The following is a 21,459-nucleotide window of genomic DNA, read 5'->3' on the forward strand; positions in this document are numbered from 1 at the left end:
GAGTAATTGATAATGAGCGACACCTGCACCACTCACCGGTCTCGAGTCCCACGGAGGAGCTCCGGAAGGATAAAAGGAGGAGTGACGACAGTGAGAGAGGACCAGGCCTGGATTTTATTTTGTGTTTTGTGTGCGGCAGTCGTCCGCGAGGGGCTGCCTCTTTACTTTCATTTTGTGTTTGTTTATTTTATTAAAATCTTAAATGTTCGCCGGTTCCCGCCTCCTCCTTCCCGAACTACGAACGTTGTTACAATATCCTTACCAGATGTGTTGTGATACAGAAAGTTGTCCTAACCAGCTGTAAGTCTGTCTTACTTATTTGGCTATTTGGTTTTACTTTCTGTAGCACAGCCCTAATGATGCTTTTTTCAGAAGTAGTTTGGGGTCATTAAGTCTCTTATGCTCACCAAAGTTGCATTTATTTGATAAAAAATACTGGGAAAATGGTAATATTGTGAAATATTATTACAATTTAAGATAACTGATTTCTATTTTAATATAATTTAAAATGTAATTTATTTCTTTGACGGCAAAGCTACATTTTTAACAGTCATTACTCCAGTCTTCAGTGCCACATGATCCATCAGAAATCATTCTAATATACTGATTTGGTGCTCATTAAGCATTTCTTATTATTATCGATGTTGCAAACAGTTGTGCTGCTTAATATTTTTGTGGAAACATATACATTTTTTTTTTTAAAGATTATTGGATTAATAAAAGCATTTATTTTATATGGAAATGTAACATTTTAAATGTCTTTACTGTCACTTTTGATCAATTTAAACTACAAATGTATGTTTTTACTACACATTTATTGATAATTATTGCTGAATAAAAGTATAGTAATTACAATTTCTTAAGAAATATTACAATTATTTCTTAAAAAAAAAAACGTTTAAATGGTAGCGTCCTTAATCTGAACCATTTTTCAATTACTTTAACTGGTCCGAAGGTCATTTTATCAATAGTTCTTCTTAAATGTCTAATGTTTTGCTTGAAAAGTGTTGGTAATTTGTTGCAAGTGTCCAAATGGGAAAGGTCCAGTATGTGTTTTACATTGTGCAGTGTATTGTAAGTGTGATAGCGATCAGACAGAGAAAACCCGTCCATGCACTGTTCTGATTGGCTGTTGTTGCCGCATCGTGGCTGGTTCCGGCACTGTGTCAGTCTTCCTGTGAAATGCATCATGTCACTCTGCCTTCTAGATTCCGTTGCCTATAGTAGCAGACACCCAAATCCCCAAACCGGTTACAGCACATTAACTCTAGCTCATTGCTGTGTGATATACGCTCAGCCTCTTCTAATAGACAACAGCTGTGAATCAGATCACCCTTCCAAATGCACAGCTCTGCAGTTACACACTGTGTTGTAATTAGTGGTCGACGGATATATCGCCAAGGCCGATAAATCGGCCGATATGCGACTTTTTTTAAATATCGGCATCGGCTGATAAGTTTTCCTGTTTGGCCGATGCGTTCGAGGCGCGACGGACTTTTATTTTGACGGCGCTGAGAACGGCAGCGCCTGGGCACACAGTGCTCACATTCTCCCTCTTGTTCGCTGTTGTCGTTAACAGTTCTGTCTAAATACGGATAGAAGTCTGTCTAATAATCTGATAGAATGGTTAAACAAAGGAATTAAAATGTATACAAAAAGTCTTATAACGACTGCTTTTATATTATTAGTAATAGAAAGGCAAACGTTATAATACTTTCTTGTTTGCCGTCAGCATTCAGCAAATACGCATTTATATCATTTAAACAAATCTTTGAATGTCTAATAAACATCCAATATTAAAAACCTTGCAAACTTAGTCTGATCCAGTTGTGAGATCTTGTGAAGTGTGTATGTGTATCCTGCATGATCGCGTGTTCTCTGCGTGACGGTCGGTCCGTGCGAATTGAATGCTGACAGGAGGAGAGTTCAGCTTCACTGGAGACGCGCGATCGACAAACTTTAAACTAGTGATTTTAAATTATGCTGCGCTTTATGCATTTTCCTACTGTCATATTCACGTTATTTTCACTGTGTGCTGTATGTAAAATGAGTATTACCTTGTCTTTATTTGAAAAAATATGATTAATGCACACAAACTTCCCAGAATACTGAGTGCCCTGTTGGTTACGGTGTTTACTTCCTTTTTAATTATATTTTTATTAAATATTTATTTATTTGTGAAAAATACTTTGCGCTTTATGCATTTTCCTACTGTCATATTCACGTTATTTTCACTGTGTGCTGTATGTAAAATGAGTATTACCTTGTCTTTATTTGAAAAAATATGATTAATGCACACAAACTTCCCAGAATACTGAGTGCCCTGTTGGTTACGGTGTTTACTTCCTTTTTAATTATATTTTTATTAAATATTTATTTATATGTGAAAATACTTTGTCATCTAAAGTATAAGTATGTATATTTAACACATTTATTTTTTAATACATTTTCAAATTATTTAAAATTTCTTAAATAATTAAAATACATAAAATTATGTTGGCTTTATATCGGCCATCGGCCACCCTGCTTTCCAAGATATCGGCATCGGCTGTCAAAAAACCAATATCGGTCGACCACTAGTTGTAATTCTGGGAATCTTTTTATTTGACTCTCAAGTTTTTGGAGGATGAAAGGGTGCCCATCCTCCCTCATGCCCACTGCAACGTCGCTCCGTGACATTGTGTATGTTTGTATCCATTTGTGTTGTTGCTAGTCTTAAATCCAGCAGCTCAGCACACAAGTTGGAGTCAGAAGTTGGAAACGGGTCAGTTTATCAGCCGCGTGTGGATGTGTGTTTGACTGTGTGCCTTGCGGCTCTGTGTGACTAATACACTAATATCAGCAGTGTTTCTTTTATGAGACCACCACCAATCTGTCTAGCACTGGGAAAAGCAGCACGGGATTCAGAGCACACAATAAGAGCTCCGCCAATCTCTTTTACACAGTTTAATCAGAGACTAAACTGTACTTTAGGGTGTACTGTAATATGTTTTCTTCTCATCTGTGTGATGGGCAGGTCTTCATTAGTGATTCCCGCTCTCTCTGAGGTGTTTCTGCAGGCTTTTGTGCAAAAAAAAAAAAAAACCCTCACAGGCATAAAGCTTCTGCATATCTCTATGAATATATGCTTGGGGCCGGCTGATGAAGTGCTTTCTGAAGGTTATTGTGTGGAGTACTGGTGTGTTTGGGGCCGTTTAAGGGGCAGTTAGCACGGTGAGTGAGTGGCTCTCAGGAAAGAAATTAGCTCCATGTTAGCTGCTCTCACTCCATTCCTCAGAGCTGTTGTTTTATGGTTCTTGTGATATTTTTGCACACACAAATTTGCACTTGTGTCGCTCGAGGTGTGAGGCACATGTCAAAAGTGCTAAGCAGGGGGAGAGGAAGTGATGTAATGGTTCATCAATGCAGCAAGGTTGAGCGCTCATATGGTTGATTATTGAAGAGACACATTGATGTGCACATCTTTGATCTGTGTGTTTAAAGCAGCAAGTCAACCAAAAATGAAAATTCATGTACTCGCCCCCACGTTGTTCCAAACATGTATCACTTCATCATCTTTCTGCTGTGAAACACAATAGGAGAAATAAATATGTGGCACTATATTTCAAGCCTTCAGAAGCAACACTATTTAAAAAACAAAAAATTAATTTTCTTTCTTTCTTTCTTTCTTTCTTTCTTTCATTCAAACAGGTGTTTTACCTGTATTTTGAATTTTGCACTGTATTATGTTGTGTTTTAGAGTTAACGGAAATGTTTGTAAAATGAATGGATAATGTTCCGGCAGATAATTACAGTATATTTTCTGTATTTAAAAAAAAAAACAGTATTATTATTATTATTATTATTATTATTATTATTAGATGTTCAAAATGTGCTTAAAAAATCTACTTAATTTTTTTTACCAATCATTATCTTTATTTATTTATTGTACAAATTACTATTACATTTGAAACCTTTTTAAATTATTTATAAATAAATATTTATACTACAATAATATAAAATATGTAATATTTTATTGTCAATGATGATAATAATAATAATAATAATAATAATAGTAATAATAATATTTATGTTAAGCTGTTTGTTAAATAATGGTCAATTATTTCTTTAAATATATATTTTGGTATTGTTAACATCTCTATTGCTGCACTATTTACAGTAACTAAGATCTCTAATAGGTGGTCTGACTCCTTAAATAACTTCATTTCCTCTGCAGTGCTGAATGTGTGTGGAGAGAATAAACTCCAGCACAGAGCAGCACTAGAGATCCTCTGTGATCTTACAGCAGATTTACACTCCACTGCTGGTTAGCACTAATCCTTTGGATTTCAGATTAAATTTCATGCAAAGTTGGAGAGGGGAAGCACAAAACTCTCATTGAAATCCATACAGAAAACCCCAAACGCTGAATGTTCACTTTCACTAGTTCCCTTTTTGGAAGTTATTTAAAGTCCGAATTAGTCTTTGATTTCTAATGTTAGCCAGTTTCATAATCAAAAGCCTAACCATTGTGAGGCTGAAAATACATTTTACATTTTCGCAGGTAATGTGAATGATTCTTCTCCATCCAAAACAATGCTTGTAAGTGGTTGCTAAGGCATTCTCAGGGTTTCTAGGGTGTTAATTTTTACATTTTTTAAGTAGACTTATATGGCTCTTTTATGAAGCCTATTCTGTGATCAGTGGCTGTTTGTCACCCCTGATCTGACACCACTCACGTGCTCTTATGTTCAATACAAGCCCTTCCCCTTTCAGTTTGAAAGACAGCTACTGTTCATCCTGTTTTCTGGGGTGTGATGTATACAGGAAGGACACACCGTTTATCTGCTTATTTTTTATTAATCACCTTGTGGTGACTTAATGAAGTTAACTTGACTCTAAGAAGCTAGGAGGTCATGTCCTGGCCACAAGGTGAGAGGTTGGGTTGTTGTAGCATCTCGTCTTTTTAATGCTCAGATCCCTATGGAAGGGTCAGAGAGGAGAGCAGAGCAGTTAAATCTATTCCAAACTGACTTTGAGCTAACGCTAATCCCATGGGATTTAATGGGATACCCGCATGAGGAGAGAACATCTGTTGCTTAGTCTCAGGGCAGTCCAAAAATGCATACTGCATTTCCACTCTCATGCTGTGACATTGCTTGATTGCTGGTGGCAGATCACTTGCTGTGAATACACTCAAGCCAAAAGGTCTCCAGATTCACCATATTTTGAAGAATTATTTACTTATTTAAAATTTACATTTAAATGTACACATATTGTCTTAATATAAAGCTGCATTCATAATAATATATAAACGAATCTGAACCATTTTGACTTTTAGTTCATTTTAAATGATTCTAAGATGTGACCATATGTATGTATGTATGTATGTATTTATTCATTTAATTGTTTGTTTGTTTTAAATGTACAATTATTGTCTCTTGATATGAGGTCATTAAAAACTGCATGCATAATAATTATAAACAAACTGCTGTTTAAAACGTTTTAGATGAAATACGGAATGTCAACTTTCCAAAAGTTATAGGCTAATAAACCATCTTAAGGGTTTATGTTTATATTAATAATAACCATATTTTTTAAATGTTTCAAGTGACTTACTGCTTTATTTTAAATGCATCCACAGTGCTCCTCTGTAGCCTGAAATGCAAAGCAAAAGGATACAAGAATACTGATGTTACTCTGACTCTTATGTTCAGCCTGAACGATGAAGTAATTGTCATTTTAAACAGGTGCTAATTGCCTGCTAGACATCTTTGTGTTTAATTAAGAGCGTGCATTGTTGGTTTAGAGACTTGTGACATAAAAGGCTCTTTCGTCTTCGAGCAGGTGAATTCATCCAAAGCATAGAAGTTAGAGTTCAAAAAAGCGCTGTTATATATAAATAGATGAACTGCAATTTTGATAATGCCATTACAAATCTTCTTTTCCACAAAGCTTGTTAAGCGAATGAAGTTGCGACCTCTTTGGATAGAGCACAAACACTGATAAAGCCACAGAGACAAACGAGCACAACAGGTTGAGTTAGGGAGCTGTCCGTGGTGCTGATGTTTGTGGACCAGGGAGCTGTCCATGGTCCTGATGGCCTCACACTCTCATGTGGGTGCTGAATGCTCAGCATTGCGAGGCCATGTGCTTCAGAAACACTCCAGATGGCATCATGGCATGAGATAAAGACTTTTAAATGATAGCACAACGTTAGGCACAGAATTATAGAACTGGCGGAATTGATATTTGCAGCTCTGATTGTGACAGTCTGTTGACCTGCAGCATGTTTGTTGGTTTGTTAATGGGAATGGGAAGTGTGGGTTTAGCTACAGGCAGCAGACAGGCCTGGTTGTTCAGTTTTAGTTGAGGGATGGCCCTTGGTGTGTTGTCATTGAGTATAAATGAAGCTGACAGCATGCCAGCCCCTCGTGTACCATAGTGGTAAGAGTGGTGCCATCGTGCACTGCTCTTACTATTAATGACTTACTGCCCTTATTCCAGTCTGTTCACTCGTTTCATTGACAAATGTGTTGCGTGTTTGTGAGAGAATGTTTGATGGTTGAACTTCAACCCTTTTTATTGATTCTCTGACTTTTAAGCTGTTGATAATTTTACTAATTAAAAAGGGGAGACACCAACAACTGCTGCAGGATTTACACGGAATGGTGGTTTTACTTCAAGACCCAGGTTTTACATTGGACATCAAGTTGTTTATTAGATTATTTTGATGGTTTCATGCTCATAGCAATGTTGTTTTTGTTAACTAAAAATTGTTCGTTAATTGAAATAAAGCTAAAATTGGATGAAACGAAATATTAACACCTGAATAATAAAAATAAATAAAAATAAATGTTGTCTTGGCACCTAACTGAAATAAAATAAGTTTACTAAAATTACTAAAATGAAATAAAATAAATTAAAGCTAAATAGAACTATTAAAACTAAATGAAAGTTAACACTTAAAATTAAAACTGAAATATACATATAAAAGCTAATTAAAATTATAACATAATAAAAAAATAATGATAATAATAATAATTAAAAAAAACTATAAATATAAAATTCTATACCATAAAAATAAAATCATTCACACATTTAGGCATCATGACATTGTAATGTATAAAAAATATAGATTCATTTTGAGATTGGGTGAAGATTACATTTAATGGTATTATTAAATTATTCATATTTTTTTAAAGATTACCTTTTAAATGAGCATTAGATGATGGCAGAGGTAATCTAAATACAAAAAATAGGGGAAATGAGCATGAACACCCAGTACAGATGAATTAAAAATATCAGCTGATAATCAGTGTAGTCTCAATATATTGTGAGTCCCCAGCTCTTTATCGTGCTGTCTATGTTGAATTAACCTGAAATAAAATTACATAATTAGCCATACACTATACATCATGAACAATATTCACAAGATAACAGAGGAGGACAAAAGCCAAGGATTACATGTGTAAGCAGATCAAAGTGTGGAAGGTGATTATATATGTCTGTAATATGAAAAAGGAGAATTGAAGCCTGAAATCTGCATGAGTCATTCTTTCATGCATGTGTGAAGTAGATACAGGAGCCGGGGGCCAGTAGTTTCTAGAGCTTTTTGGATCATCTTCCAGATCTCCATCAGCGTGAGATAAAGAGGATTTTTACATTATGATTAGTGTTTCAGAATAGTGGTCTGGGGGCTGGTTCTGGCTTTTATGTTTGTGCTTAATTAGCTTTGGGTATCACTCCATCTCCCCTTGAACTCCTTACTGGCTCCATTTTGCTGATTTCTTTCATGTTGTAGCAGGTTTCACAGTTGCACCATCATCACATAAACACAATATGAACTGAGTGAAATGTGTCCCTGCGGTTTTGTATTACAAATTGTTACCTCAGGCTTGCTTCTTTGTTAGTGTACTGCAATGTGAGCAAGATTTTTTTATTTTTTTTTAATAAATCGCCCTGTACCATATTATCCACTTGATAAATTTTACTCTACTTTAACCCTGAATAAATAAAGACAAACCGGAATGAAGTTCACAGCTGGAGCAGTTTATGCAACCTGTTCTTATTAGCCGTGTCTTTATGACAGTGTCTGTGAAGCTACTTTGAAACACACACTCACACACTAATAGAAAACTGTACATAATGGAGTAGAACAGTGATGACGAACAGTATTTAATTTAAATAAATTATTTTTGCTGAAAAATTACCAACCTTCAGGCCATCCAAAATGTAGATGAGTTTGTTTCTTCATCACAAACAGATTTGAAGAAATTTAGCTTACCAGTGGATCTTCTGCAGTGAATAGGAGCCTTCAGAATGAGAATCCAAACAGCTGATAAAAACATCTCAACAATCCAAAGTAATCCTCATGACTCCAGTCCATCAATGAATGTCTTGTGAAGTGAAAAGCTGTGTGTTTGTCCATAATCCATATTAATGCTTCATCTAGTGAAAAAGTCCATCCTCTGTTGTCCTCTCACATCAAAATCATGCAGATTTTTGCAACACAAGATGTTAATTAATAGACTGTCGTGTGGATTACTTGTGGATTATTGTGATGCTTTTATAAGATGTTTGAACTCTCATTCTGACGCTCACATTCACTGCAGAGGATCCACTGGCGAATGATGTAATGATACATTTGGATCCACTGGTGAATGATGTAATGGTAAATTTGTCCAAATTCTGATGAAGAAACAATCTCATCTACGTCTTGGATGGTCTGAGGATAAGTACATTTTCATCTCTGTGTGAACTATTCCTTTATCATATTCCTTTATTTGAACAGTGAATTGTTTATCGCAGTGAACAAACTGATTCACTAAAATGAATCAGACTTATCACAGCTATATGAGGATGTGAGAACATAATACTTCCACTTCCTGTAGCAGTGAGGTGAACTACTTTTGATATTTGTCATGGAAGGAAGTAACAGAGACAGAGAAACAGGAAGTGAGGGTCAGTTCTCATCCTGGGTTAATTGAATCAGTGCTTGTTTCAGCAGGGATAGCGGAGTTGGTTTGCAGAAAGAGCAGTGATGCTCTGTACTTTGTTTGTATTCTTTTTGGGTTCTGTTGAAATGCCCCTTGTCCACCAGGCTTTCAGTTTCCCCTTTCAGCCTCTGGTGAGGCTCCAGTCTTCTCAGTATGTGTCGCTCACATTTAATCTGTGTTTGACCAAGAGTGTCTGAGAGATAAGAAAATAGGTTTTTCTCACCGATGGGCCCTCCATATGTGACTGGACTTACAATTTGGTTGCATTCACATAAGCATAACCTCCCAAATATAAAAAAGGCATTTTCCTTTTGTGGAAAAGCACTTTGCTGCAGCTATAATTGACTCTTTGAGTTGCCTCTTATCTTCCATCATTAACAAAGACGCTACATTCGTTTGAGCCATTGCAATTTGATGCTTTTGTTCAGGTGTGTTTCTTTTGTTAAATATTAGAAATGAATCATGAAGAGGGATCTGTTATATGAATAACACCTCAGCAGCTTAAACGCCTCCTGAAGGAGCGTATGAGCAGTATGATCTAACGGTACGGGTCTGTCAGAGTCTGTGTGTTTCCGCTTGGAAGAAATATGTAATAATGACGTGAAGTGCTGTATTGAATGTCTTTATTGATTCACTTGAGTAGATCATGTGACCTTGACAGCAGCAACATCCCCTGATTTAAAATCAACTTCCTGTGAAGGTCCATGACTATAGCGTGCATTTTAAACAAAGATCGATTCATGGTTGAATGCTACAGTAGGCAGTTTTTGACTAATGTTACCCAGATACATTTATTTATTTTGATAGATAGATAGATAGATAGATAGATTCTGCCACTGACTGCCATTGGTTGGGCAAACAGATAGTCCCGCCCCAAACTCATGCCATTGGTTGAATGTTCTGATACACACTTCAAATATAAATTTGACCTGTGAAATGTACCATTGTGAATTATCACGCTGAAAAAAGGTTATAAATTAATAAATTACAAATAGCTGTTAGCTGCAATAATAAAATTACATAATTTAAAATTGTAATAAATAATACAGAATAAATAATAAATAATAGTAAATATTTAACATTTTATTTGTGGACTTCTGGATTTTATTTTTATTTTATATTTTATTTGATAACAATATTAACTCAATATTGTGATCACCATCCTGAAATTCTGTTCAATGCATGACATGTAGATTCGTACCAAGTGTAAATTCCAACCCATTTAGTCCTTTCTGCATTCAAAACTCTCACTTTGCTTCGGGTTCTCCCTGCAGTTGAGATAAGTGACGGATAACAGCTTCATGCCGGTGTATACAGCTGGTGCAGTTCACTTACAGTATATTTGCATGTGTGTAAACGGTTCTTGGGATCTGATGAGGTGTAATCCAGCGAGCAGCATTCGCACAGATGCTCAGCTCTGTACAGGATCCTGAGAGGAAGATGAGCAGGATGAAGATGTTCCTGTGGGACTAGCTCCACGCAGCCCTCTCTCCATGCTTCTCCTGCCAATTAGCTCTCACTGGTGCAATGCGTGTGTTGTTAGTGTGTGTGTGTATGCACTAAAACATCTGCCTGTGTGGCCGGTGTAACCACAGAGCCTTATTATAGCTGAATTCTTCACACAATCTGTGCCTGTGATAAGAGCTTGTGATTTTATCACTGGCTGCCGGCTGACACACACTCATTGCAAAAGAGATGATGTCATCTTTCTTCAGAAATATCCTTGGGAAATATCGGAGGGATTATTATGTAGCGCAGAAGACAATGTGTGTGTGTTTTTTTTCGTATAGGTGTGAGCAGAGGGTGAGCAGGTGATCGTTTGGCAAATGCAACAGCTCTATTCCAAGACTCTCACTGTTTGCCTGTGTGTTAGCTGAAATAATAAAAGGACAAACTTATGAAGACACAGACCTCATGCTGTAATGGGGTTGAGTTAGAGGCTCTTGTGTGCTTCAGTCATAGAAGAAATTGCTTCTGTTATGGCCGCACAGCTAAACGCAACCTGTTGAAGGGCTCTGTTACGTCCACTTTGTGTTTCTCAAGCCCAGCTGGACTGTGAACTGCTACATACTGGTTGTGTTAATGCTATAGCTGGGCGATACATCCAAAAAAAAAAAAAAATGTACTAGTGATTTTCTACCAGGGAATTATCCATTAAAGGCACAATATGTACGATTTTTTTATTAAAATATCCAAAAACCACTAGAACAGTATTTTGCTGACTTGTGTACTTACATTATCCCAAATGTTTCGAAGAATGTTTAAATCCAGAGAAATAAGCAATTTTAACTAGTGACACAGACCGTGTCCATAGTGTCATTGTGTCGCCTGCTAATGACGTCATAACCCCTCGATTTCCGGTTTTGTTTTGTAGAAAACATGGAAACACCAAAGACGCTTTAATATGTTATGTGTTTTAATAGACCAGTGACGACCGCACAGAGTAGCATTATAACAGAACTTTCAAATGTATCTAGTATGATAAAACAGCGCTGCTTTTTTTTCCCCACATACGCACGACCGGATGGAGCTGAAGCGGTCGACTGTGGCATAATAAAAGCTCTGCTGCTTTCAAGCTGTGTGTTGCGCTCGTTCAGCGGCCTCGTTTCGCTTCGACGGCTTTCAGCCTCACCCTGCTTCATTCTACTACGTTAATAACTTTTGAATACGCGCCCTCTAGCGGCGAAAATTACATATTATGCCTTTAATTTTAATGACAGTTCCGTTAATTCGAAAACTAAATGCAGTACAAAAATCAAAATACAGGTAAAATCAAATATGGAATATTGCTTCAAAATAATACAGTTCATTGTGGTCTTTTTTACTGATTTTTTTTTGAGTATATAAAATGCAAAAATGCATTAAATTGATAAAATGTCAGTGAAGACTTTTTCTTTTACATTGTTACAAAACATTACTGTTTCAAATAAATGAAATTATTTTGAACTTTCTTCATCAAAGAATTCTGTAAAGATTTTGTTACTATTTCCTTAAAAATATTAAGCAGCACAACTGTTTTCAACACTGATAATAAAAAGAACAATGTCTTGAGCAGCAAATCAGCATTTTAGAATGATTTCTGAAGGATCATGTGAAACTGAAGACTGGAGTAATGGCTGCTGAAAAATCAGCTTTTCAGCAGAAAAAAATATAATAAATATATTAAAATAGAAAACAGTTATTACACAAATAATAAGAAATACGTGATAAGTTTCACAGTATTACTGTATATTTGATCAAATAAATGTAGCCTTGGTGACCCTAAACTTCTGAATGATAGTGTCATGTTTTAAATGATGCAAATTCATTGTTGAATCTTGTTTTGAAATAATTAATGGAAATGAACTGAATACCACTTCACACATTTTTTTGCTACTAAAGTTAACTTGAAAGCAAAATTTACAAAATGCATGCAATACAAAATCAAAACAAAAATACTTTCTCCATTTCTGAAATGAAAAAGACACCTTTCATAATCTCATCGATTCCTGATTCATAAAACAAGTCCTCCCCATTTCTTTTTTTCATTGTCTGTCCTTTTTCACTCACATGCCCTAGAGCTCCAATATTTTAGGAACAAATCATGATGGCCAAATAAAACACCATTGCAATATTCACTAGGTCACCTAATTTCATATTGACAGAATAGTAATCTTAAACCTATTGGATTATTCGCTAAATCACAGAGTAATATTTGGAGCAAGGCATTTTTAATCTGGTGAGGCATATTCTCAGTGATTTGTATACACAGCAGGTGTTGGGCAGTTGCTCTCTTTCCATTTGGCGTGCTGTGGCAGGCATTTAGCTAATGTCAAGTGGATTCGCCTGAATGTTTAGACACTAATGGGAATGTAGATTGAAAAGCAAAGGCAAACTTAGATGTCCATATCAATTGGCTGCTTTTTAGTGACTATAAAACATGAAGACACTCACAGATGAGGCTGTTTTTTTTATATAAAACACACACAGCTTCCTCATTAGCCTATAGTGTGCCTGTGCTTTCCACATTCATGAGTGTGTGAGTGTGTTAACATCACAGGTCAGCAGTGTGTCAGAGTGTGTAAGGCAGTAAACGGAGACTCGCAGCAGATGGAGGCGTGTTTTGCACAGATGTCTTAGCGTCTGGCCTCAGAAATGTTGCCTTCAGCACTCTGGTCATGTGCCATCAGATCTTGGGGGTTCCTTCAAGAACTGAAAACGTTTAAGTTTTAATTAAGCAGAATAAAGCAGTGCTGAAAATGGCAAAACAAGGTGTGGAAATTAGTATTATAATCAGACCAATCCAGATCAAGAAGGCTGAATCAAAGAGGTTTCACAGACAGTCGGGTTTTACTGACATTTAGAGCCATGTATAATAGATGCTTGGCTTGAGAAGGGTTCAGTCCAGGTCTCTGTAAGTGCAGAGATATCGCTAAACCCATATTTTCTTTGCTCCTGGAGAGCAAGATGTTCCTGTGATGTATGTGGTAATGTGTGACCCTCTTGTGACAGTGCTGTCTTAAATATTTGAACACGTTTGAAAAAAAAAAATGTTTCTCCCTAGTATTCCTTTGTCATCCTCTGCTCAAACGTTGTGCCTAGAATCAATCATTGATTCTCAATCATTGTGCCTAGAACGATTGCTCAATCATTGTGCCTAGAAATAATTGTGTAAGTGTAACCACCAAATTAATTTCAAGAGACGCAATAAACAAAATTGTGGAAACACAATAAGAAATATGACCAATTATGCAACAAGTCACTAATAATTTGATGGTCCTGAATAAAATATCACGCAGCACAACATAATTCCCCCTCGAGTGTTACAAAACTAAAACCCATTTCAAGTTATCACACACAGGAGATGCATTGAGCCGCACAGTGTAACCAGACAATCTCACAAAAAAACACGTATGGTGCCACGTTATGCTTGCTTTACTCCATATTTATGTCTCATAGCCTGTTATCTGGGCATTATAATATATACGTGTGTATGCATGTAGGTGTTGAAAAAAAGATGTAATTATGTGTAATATAAATTTTTTCAATTATGTGTAATATTAAATTGCATATATTAAATAATAGTTTAATATTAGAGCGTAGTTCCTCTCGGCCGGGATCAGCTTCCTGCTGATGTAGATGACCGGATGCTCCTCACCCTCCTGGATCTGTGACAGGACGGCTCCCAGTCCTGTGTCGGAGGCATCCGTCTGCAGCAGGAAGGGGCAGCTAAAGTCCGGGGCTCGGAGGACGGGCTCCGAGATGAGGGCCCCCTTCACCCTCTGGAAGGCCTCCTCCACCGCTGGTGTCCACTGTACCTTCTCCGGCTGCCCCTTCCTGGTCAAGTCTGTCAGGGAGGCGGCTAAAGAGGAGAAGTTGGGGATGAAGCAGCGATAATACCCCGCCAACCCTAGAAAGGCTCGTACCTGGGTCTTGGTCCACCTAGGTTTGGCATTCTCAGAGAGGAGTACCTGCCAGTAGCCTTTGGTGAGGTCCAACGTAGAGATATACCGGGCCCTTCCCAGCCGGTCCAACAGTTCATCCACCCGTTAATGGCATGACCCGTTCGATCCTGTCCCTGATCTGTTTTACATGCTCGATGACAGAGCGATGGGCTGCCGGCTGTTGCTCCCAGGCTTCCTTCGCCACATCCAGGAGGCCGCGGGGTTGCCGGCCAAAGAGGAGCTCAAAGGGGGTGAAGCCAGTTGAGGCCTGCGGGACTTCGCGGATCCCGAAAAGGACATAGGGGAGCATCAGGTCCCAGTCGCGTTTATCTATTCCACTGCATGAAAACACCTCTGAACAGATGGACTCTAACTTCACCTTCAAATTAACAGCTAATCTGTGCGTTGCAAAAGCATGTGAAGCTCTAGGATATGTAACACTGGATCTTTTTTCTCAATAAACAAATGACAAAGAAAATATTTTTGGCTCATTTGTCTGATTTGACTCTCTTTGTCTACTTTCAGGACTTAGATCTGATGATGTTTAGGGTCATATTTATGCAGAAATAGTGAAAATTGTAAAAGGTTCAGAAACTTTCAAGCAGCACTGTATATACAGTGCACAGCATAAATGAGTACACCCCCTCTGAATAAATATAAAATATGTATTTTCTTAATGATCGCTAATATAATTAATATAATTCATGGAAAGATGGCACAATTGAAACATATTAAACATATACTTAATAAAAACAACAAAATATATGTCAATATTTTCTGTAAGATAAGTAAATTAGCCAATTCTGTTTAAATGAAGGATTGCAGAAATGAGTACACCGTAGATTTAATTCAGAAAATGTATAATATTCTAGTACTTAGTATGTCCTCCATAACTCTAAGTACACTGCTCTGACACTTCTTGGCACTGAGTGTACAAGTTCATGACACATTTTCACATCTGTGCTGTTTAACTCCTGGAGGATGACCTCCTTAAATGCCCTGATCTTTAATGGGGAGTGTTGCTCAGCTCGTCTCTACAGAATCCCCCACAGCTGCTCAAGAGTGGTTCAATATACTTACCTGTTGATCAAAAATAGCCTTAAACCTATACACATTTTTTTTTTTTTGTAGTTTTATTTAGTAACTTTCAGGAGGGTGGACTCATTTTTGCAACACAACATTTTATCACTTTGATAAGAAAATCTTACTTTGCTGAATAATTTTGGCATTCTTCTTTGGTAATTGATCAAGCAGGCTTGTTGGAACATTACATCTCCAAAGAACCCTAACATGTCTTCAAAGTAAAAAGTAATTGCTGAATTTGTTAAGTTTTAGAGGGGGTGTACTCATTTATGCTGTGCACTGTATATACACACAATTTTATGTAAAGATATTTTAATGTTTGTATCTTGAAAAATCAAGCCTCATGCACTCAATGAGAATACTGCACTAGAAAGCCTGAATGTTGTTTTGCTTTTTACACACGGACTTGCACTCTCATACCTGGACTGCTTTTCTATGCCATTAAAGTGAAATAAATGAACATAAACATATGAGCCTGATAAAAATGCTAATTTTATTTATTAAATAAATAACTTTCCAGCTATAAATTTCAGTGTGTATGATTTGTTTATAAAAAAGTACATACAAATATTTAATGATTTATTTTTTTGTTGTATGTAATGTATACATTCAAATATTTATGCTACAATAAAAAAAACATGCATGCATTAAGTATATTTAATATTTTAATAAAAGTAATTTATGCAAAGTGGTTTTGCGATGTAAATGGACACAAATTAATTAAAATATTTGTGTAGGGCTAAGTGTTTAATTGCTGTGCGTTTTATTAATTGATTTGCATTTATGTGGTTTTATTTATTTATTTAGAGTAATCATAACTGTTCTCTGTTCATCCACCATTAGCAGTTGTGGCAAATAATGAATTTTGAACCTTATTTCGAACCTTTCATACATTGAAAAGTTAGCTAAACTGTGAAGAACTGTTGAATTGTACCTGATCTATCATTCAGTGCTGTGCTTTCCAGCCCACAAAAATATCCAAGCACACCGCAGCCCATGTGATGCATGAAGGCATGGCCACCCCTTCCCCATTCTGATTTATAGATAATGAAAAGTGAGATTTTAGCCACTAAATCAAGGCTGGGGGAGAACTGGCCGTGGAGCAGGAGCAGAATTATTAACAGTGTGAGAGATGCCAGCCAAAGAGCTCATAAACCGTATACTAAGAGCTCATAAATGACCACATATGTATGCAGGAGGCAGATCCATGACCAGGAGTCCCTCTTATTCACAGGTACGAGCTAACAGCTCCGATGGCTTTCTGAACTCATATGACTCGATCCATTAGCGGTGAGGCTTGAGTCCTACTTCAACAGGGTCTGTAAAAGACACGTATATGATAGGACATAATATTGTTATGAATGAACCTGCCTTATCGCCAGGCTGATTTATTTCCGGGAATAATGGAGAACAGATAGGGAATTTTTACATCGTTTCTCTGTGTCACAGCTCCCCCAACTTTCACGGACACACCGCCGCAGTATGTGGAGGCCAAAGAGGGGGGCAGCATCACTCTGAGCTGCACGGCCTTCGGGAATCCCAAACCTTCAGTCAGCTGGCTCAGGGAGGGAGACCCCATACAGGACAGCAGCAAGTATAAGGTGAGCAAACACATCTAAAATTTATGTATATTATTAACTGTGTTTGTTCCCCTGATGTCTACAAAAAAAAATGAATACAGTTTCTTGTACCAAAAACAGCTGTTATTTATTTTTCACCCTCTCTCTGACCCTCTGTTATGATTGGTGGTGTAGATCACGCTGGCCTTCATCGGGGCAGTACATGTTGCTTAATACTAAATATGTCATATGCGGTGTTGCCCTGTTCCCTTAGAATGAATGATTTTAGGCTTGTTTTTTCAGTGAGTTTTAAAGCGCTTATAAGTAAAATGTAAATGTTTTTGTTTTTAAATGAGGTGAAAAAAAGAGGATTATTTCCAGAACGCAGTTGTGAGACATTTAAATTAAATTACATTTATTAATTAACGCAAGACATTTTATCTGTGGCCTTTTTCATCATATATGCTATATGTAATTTATGCTACAATGCTGAATGAAATTAAGAAGTTTTATTTACATACATATTCATTCGACTATTTTTGGTGTGGAAAGCCACTTATTTTGAGCCTGGTTTTTTTTCACTCATTTTTCTAGTGAGATCTGGCAACACTGGTCTCTCTGTTTCTGTCTTCTCTGTGTTTGTGCTCATGGTTACGATGTCATTCTTATAATGGTTTCTGAATGGTCATCTTTTGCAGCTTAGTTTTTTCAAAGTTTGGGGTCAGTAAGATCTTTTCATGTTTTTTTTTTTTTTTTAGATCTCTTATACTCACCAAGGCTGCAGTTATTGGATGAAAAATACTGTAAAAACAGTAATATTATGAAATATTATTGCAACAATTTTAAATAACTGTTTTATTTTTGAATATATTTTGCATATAATTTATTCCTGTGAATTTTTCGGTAGCCACTACTTCAGTCTTCAGTGTCACATGATCCTTCCAAAATTATTCTAATTTGCCGATTTGCTGCTCAAGAAAAAAAAATTAATTATTGTTGAAAAGAGCTTAATATTTTTTTTGTGTAAACTGTGATACATTTTTTTTTTTTGCTGAATCGAAAGTTCAAAAGTACAGCATTTATTTGAAATTGAAATGTTTTGTAACAGTATAAACGTCTATATTGGCACTTTTTAAATTCCTTTTTTTTAATCTTACTGAACCCAGTCTTTTGAACAGTAGTGTAAATTTTAGTTTTCTCCCATTTAACAAATGCAGAAGAAACATATTCAATAAATGAAGATAAGCAGATGTTATAGCTTGTTTGACATGTTTGATTGACATTAGACCATAACCTCAGACTCATTTGACCACATAAATATTTACTCTAATAGTTAATTGTTACAACAAAATACAGTGGCCATCATTAGTGCATTTACTAATGCTATATTTTCCATCAAGCCATCATGAGACATTGTAGCCAATTTAGTACTTTAAGATCATGGTTTCAAGCATTAGCAATGTGCCGGAGCCAAGGCTGGTCTCAAAAAAGCACACTGTCAGTCTGTTACCTAATTGAGAGAACAGGACAGTGAAGTTATACATGACAGACAGAGACTGTGTTCAGAATCCAGAGCTCTGACAGATGAAAAAATGATAGTGTTTGTACTATCGACTAAAACACTGTGCTATTATCAACTCACTTTCTCTCAGCTGGGACAGTTCTGTCTGTCTGTGTGTGTGAATGTGTCTGTTGAAGATAGCAGTGCTTTAGTGGTCCAGCACCCATGAGTGTCAATGTAGTCATTGAGTCATGTCGAACTGTGTTTCAGCTCTCTCTTTCAGTGATGCCATATCGATATATACTAAATATTAGAGATACATAGGTGTTAGAACAGATGTTCATGTGACCATGTGCTATGGGTTTTTGAAGAGTAGTTAATATATAGTGTAAAAGCTTGTAGACAAGTCATTTTTACTTAAATGAGAAATACTTGCCATGGTCTTAAATTAACTTTTTGATATTTGTCTTTGATTTTAACATTTTAAAACAGTTTTGTTTTTGAAAATCACGATATACTAAACTTTAGTATGTGACAGACAGCCCTAGTGTTGTGGATCCTGAAGAGTTCCTGTGGTGTTTTGATTGATCTTCTTCTCTGTACAAATACAGGATTGGAGTTGCCACAGTGAGGGCTCAGGATATTTGATGACAGTGGAAATGACAGGTCAAAGGCACTTTGACTTTGTCTCTTTATTTCTTCCCCTTTTCCTCTGTCCCATTTACCATCATCACGGCCCCAAATCCAACCCTCCATGAGGTTATCAGTGGCCCACCAGCACAATTCAATTGCTGCTTCTGTGTCTAAACTGCAACCATGTGACATGCAGAGAAAGTGTTTAGTTAGGTTTGATTTAATTCACAATTGATTATTAATTTTAATAACCAGATTTAAGCAAAAGAATGCGTGAACAAAGTCATCGCTACTCTCTGACACTGACAGGAGGAAAGATATCTTCTAGCTTATCAGTTCAGTTAATAGCTGAATTATACACTACCGTTTAAAAATTTGAGGTCTGAAAGATTCTGTTTTTAAGATTTTACATTTTTTTATTTTTTTTAATTCGGCAAGGATGCATTATTTTGATAAAAGTGACAAAAAGGTTATATTTCAAATAAATACTGTTCTTTTCAACAGCTTTTTGAACTATTCATCAAAAATCCTGAGAAAAATATATCACCGTTACCACAAAAATGTTTCACAATTGTTTGCAACATTGATAATAATAGGAAATGTTTCTTGAGCAGCAAATGAGTATATTAGACTGATTTCTGAAGGGTCATGTGACACTGAAGACTGGAGTATTGATGCTGAAAATTCAGCTTTGCCATCACAGGAATACACTATATTTTTAAATATATTAAAATAGAAAACAGTTATTAAACTTTTTAATAATATTTCACAAAATGACAGTATTTTTTACAGTATTTAAATAAAAATGCAGTTTTGGTGCGCATAAATGAGACTTTCAAACGCATTACAAAATCTTACCAACCTCAAAGTTTTAAAGTGTAGTGTGCAGTATGTGACATTTTGAACTATTGGGGTCATGAGAGGGTTTGGGGGACTGCCACTAAATTTGCCAGCAAGGATATTTAGACTGTGCCTAATAAGTTTGCCATATTTCCGATGGTTTTCCATAACTTTGTCTAAAAGTGCCTTTAAGCAAAGCAATTTGAGTTTCCCTGCTGTATGTTTTAAACTTCCTCTGTCAAATTGAAGAAATCAAGCAGCAGTTTTAACACGGTAATCACACGGCCTGTAGGAAGAGCTAATTAATCCCCCTCAACCCTGTCATATTCCCTAGTCATTTAGCACTAGCCCTCTGTCCATCTCGGTGCTGTAACTGTGCTCATTTTAACTATGTGTCGTAGAGGCGTCCCTTGGGCCTGGTATGTTCACAGTGCTATGTAATTAGGAACCAAATAAACCATCCTAGTATTTCAATACTAATGGAATTTCTCGACTTGAGTGACATCTTTTATATTTCATTAACTGAGCCGTCTGTGATATAAAACAGACTTTTTTATTCCCTTGTCGAAAACGTCGTCTAAAAACACAAGCTCTTTTCTCACAAGAGATCCATTGATTGTGGCTCATCAAAACCAGCAAGCCAAACATACTGAATCTAACCATCAAACGCTTCCTGCATATAAACCATCTGCTTGCTGAAGACTAAGCACAGGAACGGATGGCTCAGTTCTCGGCCTGAAAAGAGTTTGATTTACAAGAGCCCATCGAGAGATCTCCATCTTCTCACACACAGCAGAGAAATGACAGCCTGTCAGCGACGAGCTTTGTTCAGTGATTGAACACTTTTGAAGTAAGGTGAGATAACATCAGGAGAGGAACAACGGTATTCATTGCTTGTTAATTTGAATGATGGCGAGCTCTTTGTTCAGTCAAAATAGAGCATTGTTTTGACTGATTAGATCTCTAATCTTATTTACAGAGGAAAGAGGACAGCTTCTGGTTACAATTGCTTAACTTTTTTGCTGGATATGTTTGAAGCATAATGATGTGGTAAGTTAGTACAGACTCACCTCTTTTAATAGTCTTTAAAAGAGAGGAATCCCATCCTAAATCAGTGTTTCCACACCTATTTTTATCAAATGTACCTCCATAAAGTACAACAGAGCTGGCCCAATTTTTTTTAGCACACTCGGTTCCAAAAGTATTTTCCCCATTAATTTTTCCTATTGAGAATCTAAAAAAATTATTTTAAGAATCCAAACAAACTAGCGAGGCGAATAGAAAATCAGACAAAAAGACAAAGGTACAAGACTACGCCAATGATGCTCAAGTACCGCTTTGTTGACTACAAAACAGAATAATGTTTCTTAAAGTCATGAATCTCAGTTTACAACCAGTTTTACTTCCATAATGTTCAACAAAGGAACATCAACATTTTTTCA

General features: G+C 36.5%; 1 protein-coding gene across 1 annotated transcript in view; it reads left to right on the forward strand.

Moving 5' to 3' along the window:
- Positions 1-21,459, forward strand: part of LOC107703432 (protein turtle homolog B-like) — a 114,022-nt gene that overhangs the window by 43,213 nt on the left and 49,350 nt on the right. The window contains exon 6 of the mRNA XM_016506058.1: positions 16,934-17,085. Within this exon, the coding sequence (XP_016361544.1) occupies positions 16,934-17,085 (152 nt within the window). The remainder of the gene's footprint in view (positions 1-16,933; positions 17,086-21,459) is intronic.

Source organism: Sinocyclocheilus anshuiensis, unplaced genomic scaffold (genome assembly GCF_001515605.1).
Source record: "Sinocyclocheilus anshuiensis isolate Anshui unplaced genomic scaffold, SAMN03320099.WGS_v1.1 scaffold330, whole genome shotgun sequence".
Lineage (NCBI taxonomy): Eukaryota > Metazoa > Chordata > Actinopteri > Cypriniformes > Cyprinidae > Sinocyclocheilus > Sinocyclocheilus anshuiensis.